Source organism: Trachypithecus francoisi, unplaced genomic scaffold, assembly GCF_009764315.1.
Source record: "Trachypithecus francoisi isolate TF-2019V2 unplaced genomic scaffold, Tfra_2.0 Lachesis_group3, whole genome shotgun sequence".
Classification (NCBI taxonomy): Eukaryota; Metazoa; Chordata; class Mammalia; order Primates; family Cercopithecidae; genus Trachypithecus; species Trachypithecus francoisi.
Window position 1 is genome coordinate 126,345,842 of NW_022681468.1, and position 17,844 is coordinate 126,363,685.

General features: G+C 41.7%; 1 protein-coding gene across 1 annotated transcript; it reads left to right on the plus strand.

Moving 5' to 3' along the window:
- Window positions 1-2,582: 2,582 nt before the first annotated feature.
- Window positions 2,583-4,601, plus strand: LOC117071107 (E3 ubiquitin-protein ligase arih1-like). Its single transcript, XM_033190870.1, has 2 exons — window positions 2,583-2,852; window positions 4,545-4,601. The coding sequence occupies exons 1-2, from the start codon at window positions 2,583-2,585 to the stop codon at window positions 4,599-4,601; spliced, it is 327 nt and encodes a 108-aa protein (XP_033046761.1).
- The last annotated feature ends 13,243 nt before the right edge of the window (window positions 4,602-17,844 follow it).

Here is a 17,844-nt window from a genome sequence, read left to right on the forward strand (position 1 = left end):
ATTTCTGCCTTCATTTTGTTATGTACCCAGTAGTCATTCAGGAGCAGGTTGTTCAGTTTCCATGTAGTTGAGCGATTTTGACCAAGTTTCTTAGTCCTGAGTTCTAGTTTGATTGCACTGTGGTCTGAGAGATAGTTTGTTATCATTTCTGTTCTTTTACATTTGCTGAGGAGTACTTTACTTCCAACTATGTGGTCAGTTTTGGAATAAGTGCGATGTGGTGCTGAGAAGAATGTATATTCTGTTGCTTTGGGGTGGAGAGTTCTGGAGTTCTGTAGATGCCTATTAGGTACGCTAGGTGCAGAGTTGAGTTCAATTCCTGGATATCCTTGTTAACTTTCTGTCTCGTTGATCTGTCTAATGTTGACAGTGGGGTGTTAAAGTCTCCCATTGTTATTGTATGGGAGTCTAAGTCTCTTTGTAAGTCTCTAAGGACTTGCTTTATGAATCTGGGTGCTCCTGTATTGGGTGCATATATATTTAGGATAGTTAGCTCTTCCTGATGAATTGATCCCTTTACCATTATGTAATGGCCTTCTTTGTCTCTTTTGGTCTTTGATGGTTTAAAGTCTTTTATCAGAGACTAGGATTGCAACCCCTGCTTTTTTTGTTTTCCATTTGCTTGGTAGATCTTCCTCCATCCCTTTATTTTGAGCCTATGTGTGTCTCTGCATGTGAGATGGGTCTCCTGAATACAGCAAACTGATGGGTCTTGACTCTTTATTCAATTTACCAGTCTGTGTCTTTTAATTGAACCATTTAGTCCATTTACATTTAAGGTTAATATTGTTATGTGTGAACTTGCTCTTGTCATTATGATATTAGCTGGTTATTTTGCTCGCTAGTTGAGGCAGTTTCTTCCTAGCATTGATGGACTTTGCATTTTGACATGCTTTTGCAGTGGCTGGTACCTGTTGTTCCTTTCCATGTTTAGTGCTTCCCTCAGGATCTCTTTTAGGGCAGGCCTGGTGGTGACAAAATCTCTGAGCATTTGCTTGTCTGTGAAGGATTTTATTTCTCCTTCACTTATGAAACTTAGTTTGACGGGATATGAAATTCTGGGTTGAAAATTCTTTTCTTTAAGAATGTTGAATATTGGCCCCCACTCTCTTCTGGCTTGTAGAGTTTCTGCCAAGAGATCTGCTGTTAGTCTGATGGGCTTCCCTTTGTGTGTAACCTGACCTTTCTCTCTGGCTGCCCTTAACATTTCTTCCTTCATTTCCACTTTGATGAATCTGACAATTATGTGTCTTGGAGTTGCTCTTCTCGAGGAGTATCTTTGTGGCGTTCTCTGTATTTCCTGAATTTGAATGTTGGCCTGCCTTACTAGGTTGGGGAAGTTCTCCTGGATGATATCCTGCAAAGTGTTTTCTAAGTTGTTTCCATTTTCCCTGTCACTTTCAGGCACACCAATCAGACATAGATTTGGTCTTTTCACATAATCCCATATTTCTTGGAGACTTTGTTCATTTCTTTTTACTCTTTTTTCTCTACACTTCTCTTCTTGCTTTGTTTCGTTCATTTGATCTTCCATTGCTGATACTCTTTCTTCCAGTTGATTGAGTCGGTTACTGAAGCTTGTGCGTTTGTCAAGTAGTTCTCGTGTTAAATAACAAAAGTAGCAATAGATGTCTATTCCTGATTTTAGCCTAGATCACAGTACTGTTTCATCAGTAAATCAGCTTTTTAAATTATTAATATTTTTAATGGACAAATCATAATTATACATATCTATGGAGTACAGTGGAATGTGCTGAAATATGTAAACAATGGAATGATTAAATCACACTAATTATTGTATTGCCTTGCCTTAGCATTTTTATGGTGAGACATTTGAAATGATACTTATTTTGAAATATATATTATTATTGACTGTATTCACCCTGCTATGCAATAAATCTCAAAACTTATTCATCCAGTCTATCTGAAACTGTTTGGTCACCAGCTCCCTCCCTTCCTACCCCTTTATCCCCCTAAACCTCTGGTAACCATCATTATACTCTGTATGTCTATGAGTTCAACTTTTTTAGTTTCTATGTATAAGCGAGATCATGTAGTATTTCTTTTCTGTGCCTGACTTATTTCACTTAGTGTAATGTCCTGTGGATTCATCCATGTTGTCACAAATAACAGAATTCCTTTTTTGAGGCTGAGTACTCCTGTGTGTGTGTACATGTATGACGTTTTCTTTCTCTCTTCATCCATTGATGGACACTTAGGTGGATTCCATGTGTTGGCTATTGTGAATAATGCTGCAGTGAATGTGAGAGTACAGAGATCCCTTTGACATACTGATTTCAGTTCCTTTTCATATATACACAGTAGTGGTATTGCTGGATTCTGTGGTAGTTTTGTTTTCAGTTTTTTGAGGAACCTCCCCATACCATTTTCCATAATGGCTCTACTAAGTTACACTCCCATCAACAATGTATCAAGAGTTTGCTTCTTTCTTTATCTTTGCCAAGACTTACCTTTCATCTTTTTGATAAAAACCATTCTAACAGGTGTGAAGTGATACCTCATTGTGGTTTTAATTTGATAATCAGCTTTTGTGTACAGTTTACGTGTTATAATTTTTCTTAATGGGACAGCGGTCTAGGGCAGCCCTGCAGAGGTACCTGTTCTACTGTAATCGCTATATGAACCACATGCAGAGTCTGCGCTTTGAGCACAAACTATATGCTCAGGTGAAACAGAAAATGGAGGAGATGCAACAGCACAACATGCCCTGGATTGAGGTGCAGTTCCTGAAGACAGCAGTTGATGTCCTCTGCCAGCGTTGTGCCACACTCATGTACGCTTATGTTTTCACTTTCTTCCTCAAAAAGAATAACCAGTCCATTATCTTTGAGGTAGGAGTAGTTCTGGGTGAGGAAAAAGCCCACCTTGTATCATAGGACTACCTGATCTTTCATATATAAGATACAGAGTTTTCAGGGTTCTTGTTTATTCAGAAAATGTAGATAGACGAATGTATTATTACAAAGATACAAGAAATTTCTATTTCTGTCCTAAATTATATTCAGATCGATGTTGTTTAGCCAGCTAGTGATTAGGTACGCAGATTCTGGAGTCAGCCCTAGATTTTAATCTTTACTTTATTGTATTTTAGCTCTGTTAATTTGGAGCAAATTACTTAACCTCTTATTTCTCCATTTTAAAGTGAGGATAATACCTTTCTAGGTTATTATGAGGTTTAAGTGAGACAATATGTGTTTAAGTGAGACAATTTGTGTTAATTGCTATATGGCACCTGGAACTCATAAGTTCTCAATAAAAACCTTTATTCAGGCTAAACTAAGCCTGCAATATTAGAAATTAATGTGGTGGTTATGGTTGTCTTTAGTGGAGAAGTAATGACTAAAAAGCCAGCTTTTAGCAGTAATGTTTTCTCAAGTAAAGATGCTCATTTAAAATTGATGCATAAAACATGGATATCTATATATGACTAGACAATAAGCCTGACTAGCAGATGGGACTTCATTTGGGTAACTGGCACAGAACTAGCCATCACAGTAAAGGATGATACAATTTGAATCTTCTGTACAGTGTTCTCTTTTTTTTTTTTTTTTTTTTTTTTGAGATGGAGTCTCGCTCTGTCACCCAAGCTGGAGTGCAGTGGCCAGATCTCAGCTCACTGCAAGCTCCGCCTCCCGGGTTCACGCCATTCTCCTGCCTCAGCCTCCCGAGTAGCTGGGACTACAGGCGCCCGCCACCTCGCCCAGCTAGTTTTTTGTATTTTTTAGTAGAAACGGGGTTTCACCGTGTTAGCCAGGATGGTCTCGATCTCCTGACCTTGTGATCCGCCCGTCTCGGCCTCCCAAAGTGCTGGGATTGTACAGTGTTCTCTTATAAGAAATAAGTAGGCCGGGCGCGGTGGCTCAAGCCTGTAATCCCAGCACTTTGGGAGGCCGAGACGGGCGGATCACGAGGTCAGGAGATCGAGACCATCCTGACTAACATGGTGAAACCCCGTCTCTACTAAAAAATACAAAAAAATTAGCCGGGCGAGGTGGTGGGCGCCTGTAGTCCCAGCTACTCGGGAGGCTGAGGCAGGAGAATGGCGTAAACCCAGGAGGCGGAGCTTGCAGTGAGCTGAGATCCGGCCACAGCGCTCCAGCCTGGGCGACAGAGCGAGACTCCGTCTCAAAAAAAAAAAAAAAAAAAAAAAGAAATAAGTATAGCCAGATGTAAGCAATAATAGGTTTCTATTTTTTCTCGTTTCCCTTTGAGTTTTTAGCAAAGAGCAGCTCTCAGAATGAGAAAATTCCAAGAGACATTTTAAATCCTTTCAAATAGTCTTCAGTATTCTTCCAAAAGTAATGGATGAAATCTTTAATTCTTTTAACATTGCAAATATTGTTCTGGAAAAGAACAAACAAGTTATTAGAGATGAAAGCCCTAGAGCTTTACAGGTGCAGTTAAACCACCTATGAAAGTTATGGAATCAGTGTTGAGAGCAGTCTGTAGTCAACAAAACAGTGAAAATGGTTTATCTTTTAGCTTTATTTTGAAGCCAAAATTTACTTTTATTCTTCTTACAGAATAACCAAGCAGACCTAGAGAATGCCACAGAGGTGCTCTCGGGCTACCTTGAATGACAGGTTTGTTTCCAGTTTGGGGCAATTATGAATAAGGATGCTATTGATATTCTTACACAGCCTTTTTTTTTGTTTTTTGTGGATATACATTTTCATTTCTCTTGGATAAATAAGAGTAGAAAATTACTGGTTCATATGGTAAGTGCATGTTTATAAGAAACTGCTCTCTTGTTCTCCAAAGTGGTTTTACCATTTTGTACTCCCATCACTCATGTATGAGAGTTACAGTTGCTTCACGTGTCTGTCAACATTTACATTGTCAGGTTTTTTAATATTAGTCATTTCAGCATACATTAAATAACTAATTTTAATTTACATTTCCCAGATGATTAATGATGTTGAGCACTTTTTCATATGCTTATTTTTTCATTTGTATATCTTTCATGAAGTGTCTTTCATGTCTTTTCTCATTTTAAAGTTGGATGTCTTTTTATTGTAGGTATTATTTGTATTTTGGATATAAATCCTTCGATGGATAGATATGCTATGATTTTTTTTTTAAAGACTATATTCACTTATTGGGATCTTTTGATGAACAAATTTTTTTGATAACATCCACTTTATCAGTTTTTTTATTTTGTGGTTTTATGACCTCAAAGTCACAAAGAACATATTTTCTTCTAGAAGTTTTATGGTTTGGAATTTTGTGTTTAGGTCTGTGATCCATCTCAAATTAATTTTTGTGAACAGAATGAGGTTTGATTTTTTTCCAACGTGGATATACAGTTGTTCCAGCAACATTTACTTAAAAAGACTTTTCTTTACCCATGAGATTGACTTGGTACCTTGGTTAAAAATTGATCACATGTGTGTATGTATTTCTACATTTTCTGTTCTGGTCCATTAATCTATTTGTGTATCCTTACATCAGTACCACACTTTGGATTATTGAAGCTTTCTAGTAAGTCTTTAAATTAGTAAATCCTTCCGTTTTTTATTTTTCAAGATTGCTTTGGTTATTCTTGATTCTTTGGATTGTCATAAAAGGTTTAGAATTAGCTCATCTTGTTTTTCAAACTTAGCTGTGCTGGGTGAGCTGTGTTCATGCCACTGCATTCCAGCTTGGGTGACAGCAAGACCTTGTCTTAAAAAATAAATAAATAGGCCGGGCGTGGTGGCTCAAGCCTGTAATTCCAGCACTTCGGGAGGCTGAGACGGGCGGATCACGAGGTCAGGAGATCGAGACCATCCTGGCTAACACGATGAAACCCCGTCTCTACTAAAAAATACAAAAAACTAGCCGGGCGAGGTGGCTGCTCGGGAGGCTGAGGCAGGAGAATGGCGTGAACCTGGGAGGTAGAGCTTGCAGTGAGCTGAGATCCGGCCACTGCACTCTAGCCTGGGCAACAGAGTGAGACTCTGTCTCAAAAAAATGAATAAATAAATAAACAAATAAATAATAACTGCTAGAATCTTGTTATGGGGTTTTGTTGAGTCTATAGGCCAATTTAGAGTGAACATTTTAATAGTATTGAGTCAGCTAATCCATGAACACATTAGGTCTTGTCATTTATTTAGGTATTAAATTGTTTGCTCAGCAATGTTTTGTAGCTTCCCTTGCATAAGACTTGCATATCTTACATTAGACTTTTTCTTAAGCATTTGGTTTTTAAAATATTTTTAATTTTTTTTTCTTTTTTGAGATGGAGTTTTGCTCTTGTTGGCCACCACGCCTGGCTAATTTTCATTTTTAGGCTGTTTGTTGCTAGTATCTAGAAATACAATTGATTTTTTGTTTGTTTGTTTGTTTAGAGATGGGTCTCACTATGTTGCCCAGGTTGGTCTCAAACTCCTGAGCTCAGGGGATTCTCATGCCTCAGCCACCCAAGTAGCTGGGACTTTAGGCATGTGCCAATGCGCCTGGCTGATTTTTGTATGCTGATCTTGAATCGTGCCACCTTGCTAAATTCATTTATTCTAGAAATAGTTCTTGTAGATTCCATACAGTTTTATATTAAATATATACACAACAGTGTAGTTTGCAAATAATGCCTTTCTGCACTGGCTACAATATCTAGCGCAATGTTTAACGTGTGGTGAGAGCAGACACCTTGCCTTGTTCTCTCAATCTTAGGGATAAAGATTTTAACATTTCATCACTAAGTATAATGTTAACTGTCAGTTTTTCACAGAACAGCCCAAAGAAGTTCTTTTCTATTTCTAATTTGTTAAGAATTTTTATTAGGAAGGGTTTTTAAATTGTGTGAGATGCATTTTTAGCTTCTACATAAGATTATTATGTATTTCTCTTTTTTATTTTGTTAAGATGGTATGTTATAGGGGTTGGCAAACAGTGGCCCATGGGCCAGATCCAGTCCATGGACAATTTTGTTGTTGTTTTAGAGACAGTCTTACTCTGTTGCTCAGGCTGCCAGGCTGGAGCGCAATGACATGATCATAGCTCACTGCAGCCTTGAGCTCCTGGACTCAAGCAATCCTCCTGCCTCAGCCTCCTGAGTAACTAGGACTACAGGTGCATGTCACCACACCAGGCAAATTTAAGAAATTTTTTGTAGGTCTTGCCATGTTGCCCATGATGGCCTCAAACTCCTGGCCTCAAGCACTCCTCCTGCCTTGGCCTCTCAGAGTGCTGAGATTAGAGGTGTGAGCCACCACATTTGGCTCCCATGGACTGTTTTTGTTTTTGTTTTGAGACAGGGGCTCTGTCACCCAGGCTGGAGTGTGGTGGCATGAATGTGGCTCACTGCAGCCTCAACTTTCTTGGCTCCAGCGATCATCCTGCCTCAGCCTCCTGAGTAGCTGGGACCACAGGTGTGCGCCACCACACCTGGCTAATTTTTCTTTGTATTTTTTGTAGGCATGGAGTCTTGATATGTTGCCCAGATTGATCTGGAACTCCTAGGCTCAAGTGATCCTCCTGCCTTGCCCTCCCAAAGTGTTGGCATTACAGGCATGAGACACAGTGCCCAGCCTATTGCAGTGTTTTTTGGTTTTTGTGTTTTTTTGGTCTTTGTTTTTGTTTTTTTGAGACTGAGTCTTGCTCTGTCGCCCAGGCTAGGGTGCAGTGGTGCGATCTGCAACCTCTGCCTCCCAAGTTTAAGCGATTCTCTTGCCTCAGCCTCCCAAGTAGGTGGGATTATAGGCACATGTCACCAAGCCCAGCTAACTTTTATATATTTCGTAGAAACGGGGTTTCACCATATTGGCCAGGCTGGTCTTGAACTCCTGACCTCAGGTGATGTGCCCACCTTGGCCTCCCAAAGTGCTGGGATTATAGGTGTGAGCCATTGTGCCTGGCCCTATTGCAGTTTTTAATAGAGATGAGTTCTCTCAGCTTTTGTCTATTAGAGAATGTCCTTCCTTTTATTTTTAAGGGGTATTTTAGTTGCATATAGGATTCTATGTTGACCTTTTATTTCTTCTTTCAGTACTTTAAAGAAGTTATTTTATTGTACTCAGGCCTCATTTGTTTCTGGTGAGAAGTCATTCATCATTTTAATTTTTATTTCCCTTTCCATAATGTGTGGTTGTTCTCAATGGCTGCATCTGGGCATTATATTTACTTTTCAGCAGATTGACTAGGATATGTCTAGGTATGTTTTTCTTTGTATAGAGTTTACTGAACTTCCTGGATCTGTGTTGATGTCTTTCATTAATACTGGTTCTTTCTTGGGCATTATCTGTTTACATTTTTCTCTTGTCTCATACTTTCTTGCTTCTCCTCTTTGGAGATTCTAGTTACATGTATATTAGATGATTTGATATAAACCGACAGATCTCAGATGATTTTCCCCCTGCCCTGTTTTCTTTTTGTTTTCAGTTTGGATACTTTCCATTTAACCATCTTTAAGTTTTTTGATGCTTTCCAATGTTAACCTGTTAAACTTGTTTATTGAATTCTCCATTTAAAATTTTTTGGTTTTAGTTATTTATGAATACATAGTTGCACTGAATTATTTTTATATTTTTCTAATATTTTTATTTCTAGCATTTCATTATATTTGTATAATTACCATTTTCTGCTGAAATTTCCTATTTCTTCATGCATGTTTTCCACATTTTCCACTCTACTTTTTAGCATTTTAATCAGTTATTTTATTGTTTTTTTTTTCCTTGTATCAGTTATTTTAAAGATCCAAACTGATAATTCAACATCCGGGTCTTTTGTAGTTCTGCTTCTGTTGAGCCCTTCCTCTCCCTTACCATGAATCTTATTTTCTTGCTTTTGCACGACTTGTGTATTTGATTGGATGATGGACATTTTATGCTGACAAAAAAAAGAGAGAGAGAGAGAAATTGAAGCAAATATTTACTTCCAAAACAGGGCATGCCCTTTGTATTTTTTTTCAGGCCACTTGAATGGTGGCTCAATGTGATGTATATGAATCCTAGATTGGGGCTTCATTGCAGTTTTAGTTTAGTTTGATTCAGTTTACCTCTAGCTTCAAATATTTTGAATGAAGGTAGGATCAGAACTCTCATATCACCAGGGTCTGAGTTTTGGGCATTGGCAAGATTCCAGAGATCTTACTTTGCTTCATAGCTAAGCCACCAGCTTTTATCAACGTGGGAGGTCTTTCCCTGCTTTACAACCTTGCTGCCAGGATTTTTTTTATCAATGAGCTGGGGACAGGAGGATATTTTTCTCAGCTCTCGTGCGTGCCCTGCCCTTTTGTAGAGGAATGCCCACAATGCCTAGGGGATGGGTTTCTTAGCATTTCTGACCCCACTTAGCCTCCAAGAGTGCCTCTGTTGGATTTCACAACAATCCTGCCTCCCCTTTCATCTTTAAAGGGTATTTTGCCCTTGGGAGAAGTCAAGCTCTCTCAGCTTTCCTTCTATTATCCACAACTTTCGTGTACTACACCCTCCTGTACCTGGTTATCATCTAAGGGGTAAGATTGGCGGGAAGCCTTCCTCTGTGGATTTGGGTCCTCTAGGTTCTAATGTCACACCAGCCTCCAAGGGGTTGTGAAGATTTTGTTAAATTTCAACAGGTTTCTCTTTTCTCCCCCTGTAGTATTCCTCTTCCTACCATAGTTCAACTAGGAATAACAACAGCTAGGGGGTCTCTTCTCTCCTATGAAGGAGTTGGCACTTTCTGGAGTTTGGATCATTTAGGTTTCTTTGGTTTTTGTTTTTGTTTTGAGACAGGGTCTCACTCTTACCCAGCTTGGAGTACAGCCTGTAGTGATCTCAGCTCACTACAATCTCTGCCTGCCTGGCTCAATTGATCCTCCCACCTCAGCCTCCTGAGCAGCTGGGACTACAGGCGTGTACCACCACACTCGGCCAATTTTTGTATTTTTTGTCGAGACAGGGTTTTGCCATGTTGCCCAGGCTGATGGCCAACTTCTGAGCTCAAGCGATCTGCCTGCCTCGGCGCCCCAAAGTCCTGGGGTTATAGGCATAAACCACTGCACCCAACTTAGATTTCTTTGTGTCCTTAGTTTTCTGATGAGTTAAACATATTTTTCTAGCTAATCTGGCCTTTTGTTGTTGTTTGCTAAAGTGGGAGGTATATTCTCTTGTGACTTTCTTCATATCAGTAGTGAATTTCAGAAATAGTTAATTTTTTTAATAAAAAGGTTTTTTAGGTCGGGAACAGTGTCTCAAGCCTGTAATCCCAGCACTTTGGGAGGCCAAGGCAGGTGGATCACCTGAGATCAGGAGTTTGAGACCAGCCTGGCCAACATAGTGAAACCCCAGCTCTACTAAAAATACTAAAATTAGCTGGGTGTGGTGGTGGGTGCCTGTAATCCCAGCTACTTGGGAGGCTGAATCAGGAGAATCGCTTGAACCTGGGAGGCGGAGGTTTCAGTGAGCCGAGATTGTGCCACTGCACTCCAACCTGGGTGACAGAGCAAGACTCCCTCTCAAAAAAAAAAAAAACAACTTTTTTTTTGAAACATGTCTCACTCCACCCTGGCTGGAGTGCCATGACATGATCATAGCTCACTGCTGGCTTGACCTTCTGGGCTCAAGTGATCCTCCTGCCTCAGCCTCTTGAGTAGCTGGGACCACAGTCATGTGCCACCATGCCTGGCTAATTTTTTTTTTTTTTTTTTGGTAGGGTTAGGGTCTTGCTGTGTTGCCTGTGATCCTTCTGCTTTGGTTTTCCAAAGTGCTGGGATTAAAGGCATGAGCCACCACAACCGGTTAGGAATGGGAGTTTAAACAATGGTTTTATTTGCATATTTCATTAGCTAGTATTTTTTTCCTTTTTTGAGACAGAGTCTGGCCCTGTTGCCCAGGCTGGAGTGCAATGGCACAATCTAGGCTCATAGTAACCTCTACCTCTTGGCTTCAAGTGATTCTCGTGCCTCAGCCTCCCGAGTAGCTGGGATTACAGGCACCCGCCACCACACCCAGCTAATTTTTGTATTTTTAGTAGAGACAGGGTTTCACCATGTTGGTCAGGCTGGTCTCAAACTCCTGACCTCAGTTGATCCAGCCACCTCAGCCAAAGTGCTGGGATTACAGGTGTGAGCCATCACGCCTGGCCTCATTAACTGTTTTTAAAATTAAAAGTACCTATAAATTTTGTAGAATCATAAAGAAAAGCAACACCTTCCCATCTTAACTCCCCTAGTGCCTCTACTCCCTCCACAGAGACAAATATCTTAGCAGTTTGTTGTGTTTTCTTTTCCAAATTGTGTTTCTAAAATGTGTCAATATCTTTTCCTTATTTTTTTTATTTTTTGTAGAGACAGGGGAGTCTCACTGTGTTGCCTAGACTGGTCTCAAACTCCTGGCCTCCTACCTTGGCTTCCTACAGTTCTGGCATGAGCTACTGCACCTGACCTCCGCCTTATTATTTTTTAAAACCTGAATGGAAGCATACTATATTTTCTACTCTTCTTTCATGTAACTTATTTTAACAACCTGAGGACTTTTAGAGGCTGCATAGTATGTCTTAGTATAGATGTATCTTAGTTTATTTAAACAGTTACTGGTGATGGACATTTCCATGTTTCCAGTATTTTTTCTCACAAACAATGCAGTATTTATGCCTTTGCCCACATTCACCATTGATTGCTATTGAATATATCTGTAGTATCAAGAATGGGCATACTGAAAATGCTTCATGAAGTCCACTGAAGCTTCATATTATTTTGAAGTGATATTTCCCAAAGTGTTGGCAGGACTCTCAAGAGTTTGTGGTATAGGGTTCGGGAGGACTGGACACTTCCAAAGAGGCATAAGATGCTACAGACTTGCCCAGCAGGTGGCATCAGAACAAAGCTGGCTATGGACCTTGTCAGTACGAATGATAAAACATTAAAATATAAAAACTCAACTGTAGCTCCTTATTTATGCATATGTTGGGGATGCTGAAAAGTTATCGATGCCTGATTCCTCTTCTATGTCCTCAGCCCCCACCATAAAAATAGATAAATGCCATTTTTTTTTGTATGCCCAGCACAGCTATATGATTTGAATGATCTTGATAAGCAGGGTCACATTTGAGGAGATTTGCTAAGGGAAATAAAGATCCATCTGTGACACAAGAAACATGTTTTATGTGATTTCTGGGATTTTCCTGTGAAGATACTTTTTGTTTGTTTGTTTGTTTTACAGTGGATCTCACTCTGTCACACAGGCTGGAGTTCAGGAGTGCAATCATAGCTCACTGTAACCTTGAACTCCTGGGCTCAGGAGATCCTCTCTCCTCAGTCTCCCAAGTAGCTAGGACTACAGGCGCATGCCACCATGCCTGGCTCATTTTAAAATTTTTTGTAGAGACGAGTCTCACTATGTTGCCGAGGCTGGTGTTGAACTCCTGGGCTCAAGCAATCCTCCTGCCTCAGCCTCCCAAAATATTGGGATTACAGGTGTGAACTGCAGTATCCAACCTATTATGTTTTTTAAAAAGAGATTTTTCTAATTATGTATATAATTAAAGCACCTTAAGTTTAGTGATTGCAATTTGAGAAACCAATGTCCTTTCTTATTAAAAAGGCCCTTGTACAGAACGTGCTCTATCTTCCTCACAAGATCTGGGGTCAAAGGAGAGATTTTGAAGCATTATAGCAATGGCTTCTAGTTATTGAATAAAGAATGTCATTTGCTCCTCACAGGACCCCTTTCAGGGGGATTTTATATATTGGGAAACAGCCTCATGAGCTTTCTACAAACATCTTTGTCCTTAAGTCTTCCCATTTCAGCAATTGGCTGTACCACTCATCCAGCAGCTTTCAAAGTTAGAAACCTGGCAATCTTCCTTTAACATCCATTTCCCTTTCCCTCATTCCCCCATATCCAATTCTGTGTATTGGAGGTTTTCCCACCTCTAAACTTGAGAATCCATTTACCTTTTCTTCATCTCCTTTGCCATCATACTAGTCCAAGTGAAGCGTTTCATCGTCTCATTTGCAGTATCCTTTAGTTTACATTAGATTATCAATTTTTGTCCCCCTCCCAATTCAGTCTCTACTCATGAGCTAACATGAGTTTATTAAGTGTTCATTCTGACCATGCCATTCCTTGCTCAAAATTCTCTAGTGCCTTCCCAATGCCCTTACAATAAAATTCCTCATATGGCCTTTGTGGATCTGCACTCTACCTCTTCTCCTATTGCAACCAACCCTGTTACCTTTTTCTCTTTTCACACTGGTCTTCATTCTGTGCTGCAAACTGGCTGAGTTTCTTCCATCCTCAGGGCCTTTTGCACAAGTTCTTCCTTTGCCTTAGAATTCTTTCCTGGCCTGCACACCTCTTCTCACCTTTCCCTAAGCTAATGCCTTACCCTTTAGGTCTCATTTTAAACATCTCTTACCCAGGAAAAATTTCCCTGTCCAAACAAGTCTAGATTGGTCCCCCTTTGTTTGTTCTAACTGTTCTATATTTCTCCTTCTTAGCATTTATCACAATTCTTGATATGTTGTCCTTTTCATTTTCTCAGTCTCTATTATTGGAGTAGGTAATACATCCATATAGTACAAAATTCAGAGTGTATTAAAGGTATAGAGTAAAAAGTCTTCTCTTCCCTGTCTGCCTGCTACCCAGTTCTCCTCTTTAGAACCACTTTTAGCATTTTGAATATCCTTCCAGAAATATTTTCTAAGTATACAAGCAATTATGTATATAATATTCCTCTTTATTTTTGCCTTTTATTAATACAGATACTATATGCGTTTTCTGCACTTTATCTGTTAATAATGTATCTTGGCCATTATTCTATATTAATATGTAAATAGTTGCCTCTTTCTTTTTCATGCGCCATATAGTATGGACTTTTATTTAACCTCTCTCTAGGTTGGTTTTAGGCATTGGTTATTACAAATAATGCTGCATTGAATACCTTTGTATGTAAAGTCATTTCCCATGTCTATGCCTATAGAATAAATTACTAGAATTGAAATAATTAGGTTAAAGATTTTGTGCATTTTTAATTTTGATAGTTACTGCCAAACTGCTCTCAATGAAAGTTTTACCAATTCCCACTAGTGAATGCATTTGTCCTCACAATTATGTCAGTGAAATTTTTGTTCTTTGCCAATGCAAGAAATGGAAAGTATCTCTTGGAAACTAATTTGCATGTTTTTTTTCCTTGCACAGTTATATTTTCATATGTTAAAGAGCCATTTGTATTTCTTGGTGAACTGTTCATAAACTTTGCTTATTTATTATCTAATGTCTGACTATTTTGCTACACTCTAAATTCCCAATTCATACTGAAGTCTCGCCCTTGAAGTTTAGACGTACAATCTGCCTCTTCAGTGGTTTCCACACCAAAAAATCCAGTCTCCTGAATTTTATATGGGCCTAAGAGTCTTACTGAAAATTGGAAGTCTTAAGGTGTAGTCCATTTTATGCAGTGTGAGGCCTTTCATGTTCTGAAATGTACCACTCTTGACTGACTTTTTCTTCTTCACCCTTCCAGCACTGTGCCCTTATGAGCCAGAGAAATGCTCCCCTTTCCCCCAGGAAACGTTCTGACCTTACCCTGGTCCCTCAAGGACTCTCCTTCTCCCCCAAATTAACTTTCAAGGAGTTTCTCCAACCCAAAATGGCACCCTTCCTGAAAAGATTTCTAGTGGATACTGTTTTCTCTACCTCACTACAGATGTATTTTGCTGCTTGGCTCCCCTCTCTCCACTTTGCTATGGCAAACATTTTTTTCCAGAAATATATCAAATAAAATGAACATGTGGCCCCGTTTGGTGATTTTTGTTGGGATCCCTGGTATTGATTTCTTCTAGTTTAGATAATTCCACTGTGGCAAGCTTTTATTCCTAGCATACAGCTCATGAGGAGAATGTAAGTCACTTGGTGTTATTAATGCTAAAATAGTAAACAAGAATACAAAATTTGCTAGATTAGAAGTGGATTTTTTTTTTCCAGGCCAGGCACAGTGGCTCATGCTTGTAATCCCAGCAGTTTCAGAGGCTGAGGCAGGCAGATTGCTTTGAGCTCACGAGTTCGAGATCGGCCTGGGCAACACAGCGAAACCCCGTCTGTACAAGGGTAATTTTACAAAAAAATTAGCCAGGTGTGGTGGCACACACCTGTGGTCCCAGCTACTGGGGAGGCTGAAGTGGGAGGATGGCTTGAGCCTGTGAGGCAGAGGTTGCCATGAACCCAGTTCATGCCATTGCACTCCAGCCTGGGTGGCAGAGTGAGACCCTGTCTCAAAAAAAAGAAAAAAAAGAGAAGGAATGAATTAGCATGAATGAGAAAGGCATGATCTGCAGTCAGTCACCCATGGTCAAAGTTAGCAGATACCAACTCATTCTCAGAGTGAAGCAAAATCAGCCCAATGCTTTTGGCAAACTGTGGTTGCCTCCCTGTCATCATCATCTGGGCTCACTGTGGCTTGCCCTTCTGGCCTTGCCTCTGACCTTGCCATCTCTGGGGAGGCTTCTTTGCAAGCCCAAGCCTGGGCTCCCCCTCTCAGAACCATGTGCATACTTGTCCTGGAACTGGCTTTTTGCCTGAGCCTCCTGGAGGGCAGGGGCCATCTGGCACAAACCTGTATCCCAGCAGTTGCTAAATTAATGAACAAATACCAAGTCTTTCACAATGTAACTTGAGAGTGGAGGTAGTGGTAGTGGCAACTCCATCTGGGGGATGAGAGAAGGTGGAGGCTGAGTTTTGGGGGTGGCTTGCAAAAGAAGAGGAGAGACTATTAGCAGCTAAAGGAGTGGCCAGGGTAAACACCAAGCATTTTCCTGACTGGGGAGCTGTGGGTTTGTTTAAAGGTAGGGCTGAGTAAGGGGTGAAACCAGTGAGCAGGAGAGATGGCTAGTGCTGGACTGGAGTGAAAGGCATCTGTAGAGGCAGGAGACAGGATGGGGAGGGAGAGGAGTTGGCCTAGGACACGACAGGATAGCACTTATTTGAAGACTGGTGGGCAGGAGGAAAGGAAGGGGAGGGATTGAGAAATGACCTGGAGGTCCTCAGTCAGCTGGGAGAAGACCTGGAAGAGGGGGGATCAGCTGCTGTTGGGATGGAGAGGAGGGCCAGGAGAGGCAATGACTCACACGGAGGGAGGGTCGGGGATGGGGACTGGGTGGTGCGGGGGCAGGGATGGGGGCGGGAAAGACATACTCGCAGGAGATCAGAAGGCCCCGTGGCAACTTTGTGTAAGTCCTGGTTCAGTCAAGGAGAGGAATCCGAGGGGAAAGGCTGATTAGACCCATGGCCCACTCTGAGAGAAGGGGTATTGTGTGGGTGCAGGAGGAAGAGCAGCTGGGAAGTAGGAGTGCCTGGGACTGGATCCAACTGCAAAGGGGGCAGATATGTCCCCAGGATCAGGGTAGGGACCCTCTAGGAAGGGGGTGTTCTGAGAGGGAGGTTGTGGGGAGCACTGTATAGGGGTCCTTGGAGGTGATTTCTGGGAAGGGGAAGTCTGGGGCAGGGCTGTGAGGAGTCAGAAAAGAAACTGTGAAGTCCATTCCTCACCCACCTCCTGAACCCTGGGGTCTGAGACCCTCAGGAAAGAGGGTTCAGTGGCACAGGAGGGTCCAGGGCAGGAGACAGAAAAGTGGCCTCTTAGGTCTTCTTGGAAAGGAACTCTGACCACCAGTGTGAATAGTCTCGCAGAAAGCTAAGCAGACACCCAGCGAAAGCCGGCCCCTCCCACTCTGGGAGAGGGGAGGGGCCAGCGGTTGCATGGGCAGCTTTCCTTGTGATGCCACAGGTCCTCTGGACACGCTGCTGCCTGGCCACACCTCCTTTCCCTTTCATCTTTCTCATCAACCAATGGGCTTGGGAGCATTGAGGCCATGCCCCTATTCTGTGTTCTAGTGCGGTCCTGGTTACTCCTCCTCTGGCTTAGTCGCACAGCTACCTGGTAGGTGACTGGAGGTGTTTAGCAGTTTAGATTGCGCTGATGTGGCCCCAACCCCGCCTCCCTCCCCACTCCACCATGCAGGAAGAAACTTGACAGAGCAAATTGACTGCGGCCAAGAAAAAGGTAAAAACCACCAGGTCGTAGCCCCTAACCCACCTGCAGACCTCCTCTGACAGCAGGACTACTGCCAGAGTCTGTGCCACTCCTGAGGCACACTGGGTTGGGCCCCCCTGGTGCCTCTGCACTCCCCCTACCAAAATATTGTTAGCCAGCCCTTTCCCTTCAGCAGCCCAGCCCCTATCCTCGACAGTCACCCCAGGGTAACCTTGGGCAGATAACCCCTGGGGCTCCCTGCTCGAGACTCGGCCCTTACCTCCTGCCCCCACAAGCCTGACCTCCCTGGGCTCTTTGGGCTTGCATCTCCAAGGACTGAGACAACCACTTCTGGTGGTTGCCACTCACCTGGGGATGTGAGTTTTGGCTGGCCAGGTTCCTGGGGACAGGGGCCCCAAGGGGCAGTAGAGGGCAATTGTTAAGATTGCTGGGTACTGGTAAAGAATTCTGGGTTTGAATCCTGCCGCTCCGTCTGCTAGGGATATGATTTAGTGCAAGTTACTTGAGCTCTTTGGGCCTCTCTTTTCATAGCTGTATAATAAAGATGGTATTGTTTGACTTCCATTTGTGAAGTTTAAATGAAATTTGTTATTGTTCTTTTATGTGAATCCTTAGTACATCGCCTGCTGCAAACACACAGGACACCCAGGAAGTGATCATTGCTGTTTGATTTTCCTCATCCCCAGTCTCAAAGGGAAGCCAGACCAATGAGAACAGCCACTTGCCATCAAGTTGTACCTTTAGGAGTCACTGAAAGGGCCCCAGCGTGTGGTGAGGAGAGCCCCAGGCACTAGGAGTAAGAGAAGATCTTACTTGCCACCAGCTTGCTGGGTAACCACAGAAAAATCACTATTTCCTCTGGGTCTCAGT

What these genes read in the sequence shown, in the direction of transcription:
- LOC117071107 (XM_033190870.1), top strand. Translation starts at nt 2,583, where the DNA reads ATGGGACAGCGGTCTAGGGCAGCCCTGCAGAGGTACCTGTTCTACTGT. An exon ending in ACCAGTCCATTATCTTTGAG is followed by an intron (nt 2,853 to 4,544) that starts GTAGGAGTAGTT and finishes TTCTTCTTACAG; the next exon opens with AATAACCAAGCAGACCTAGA.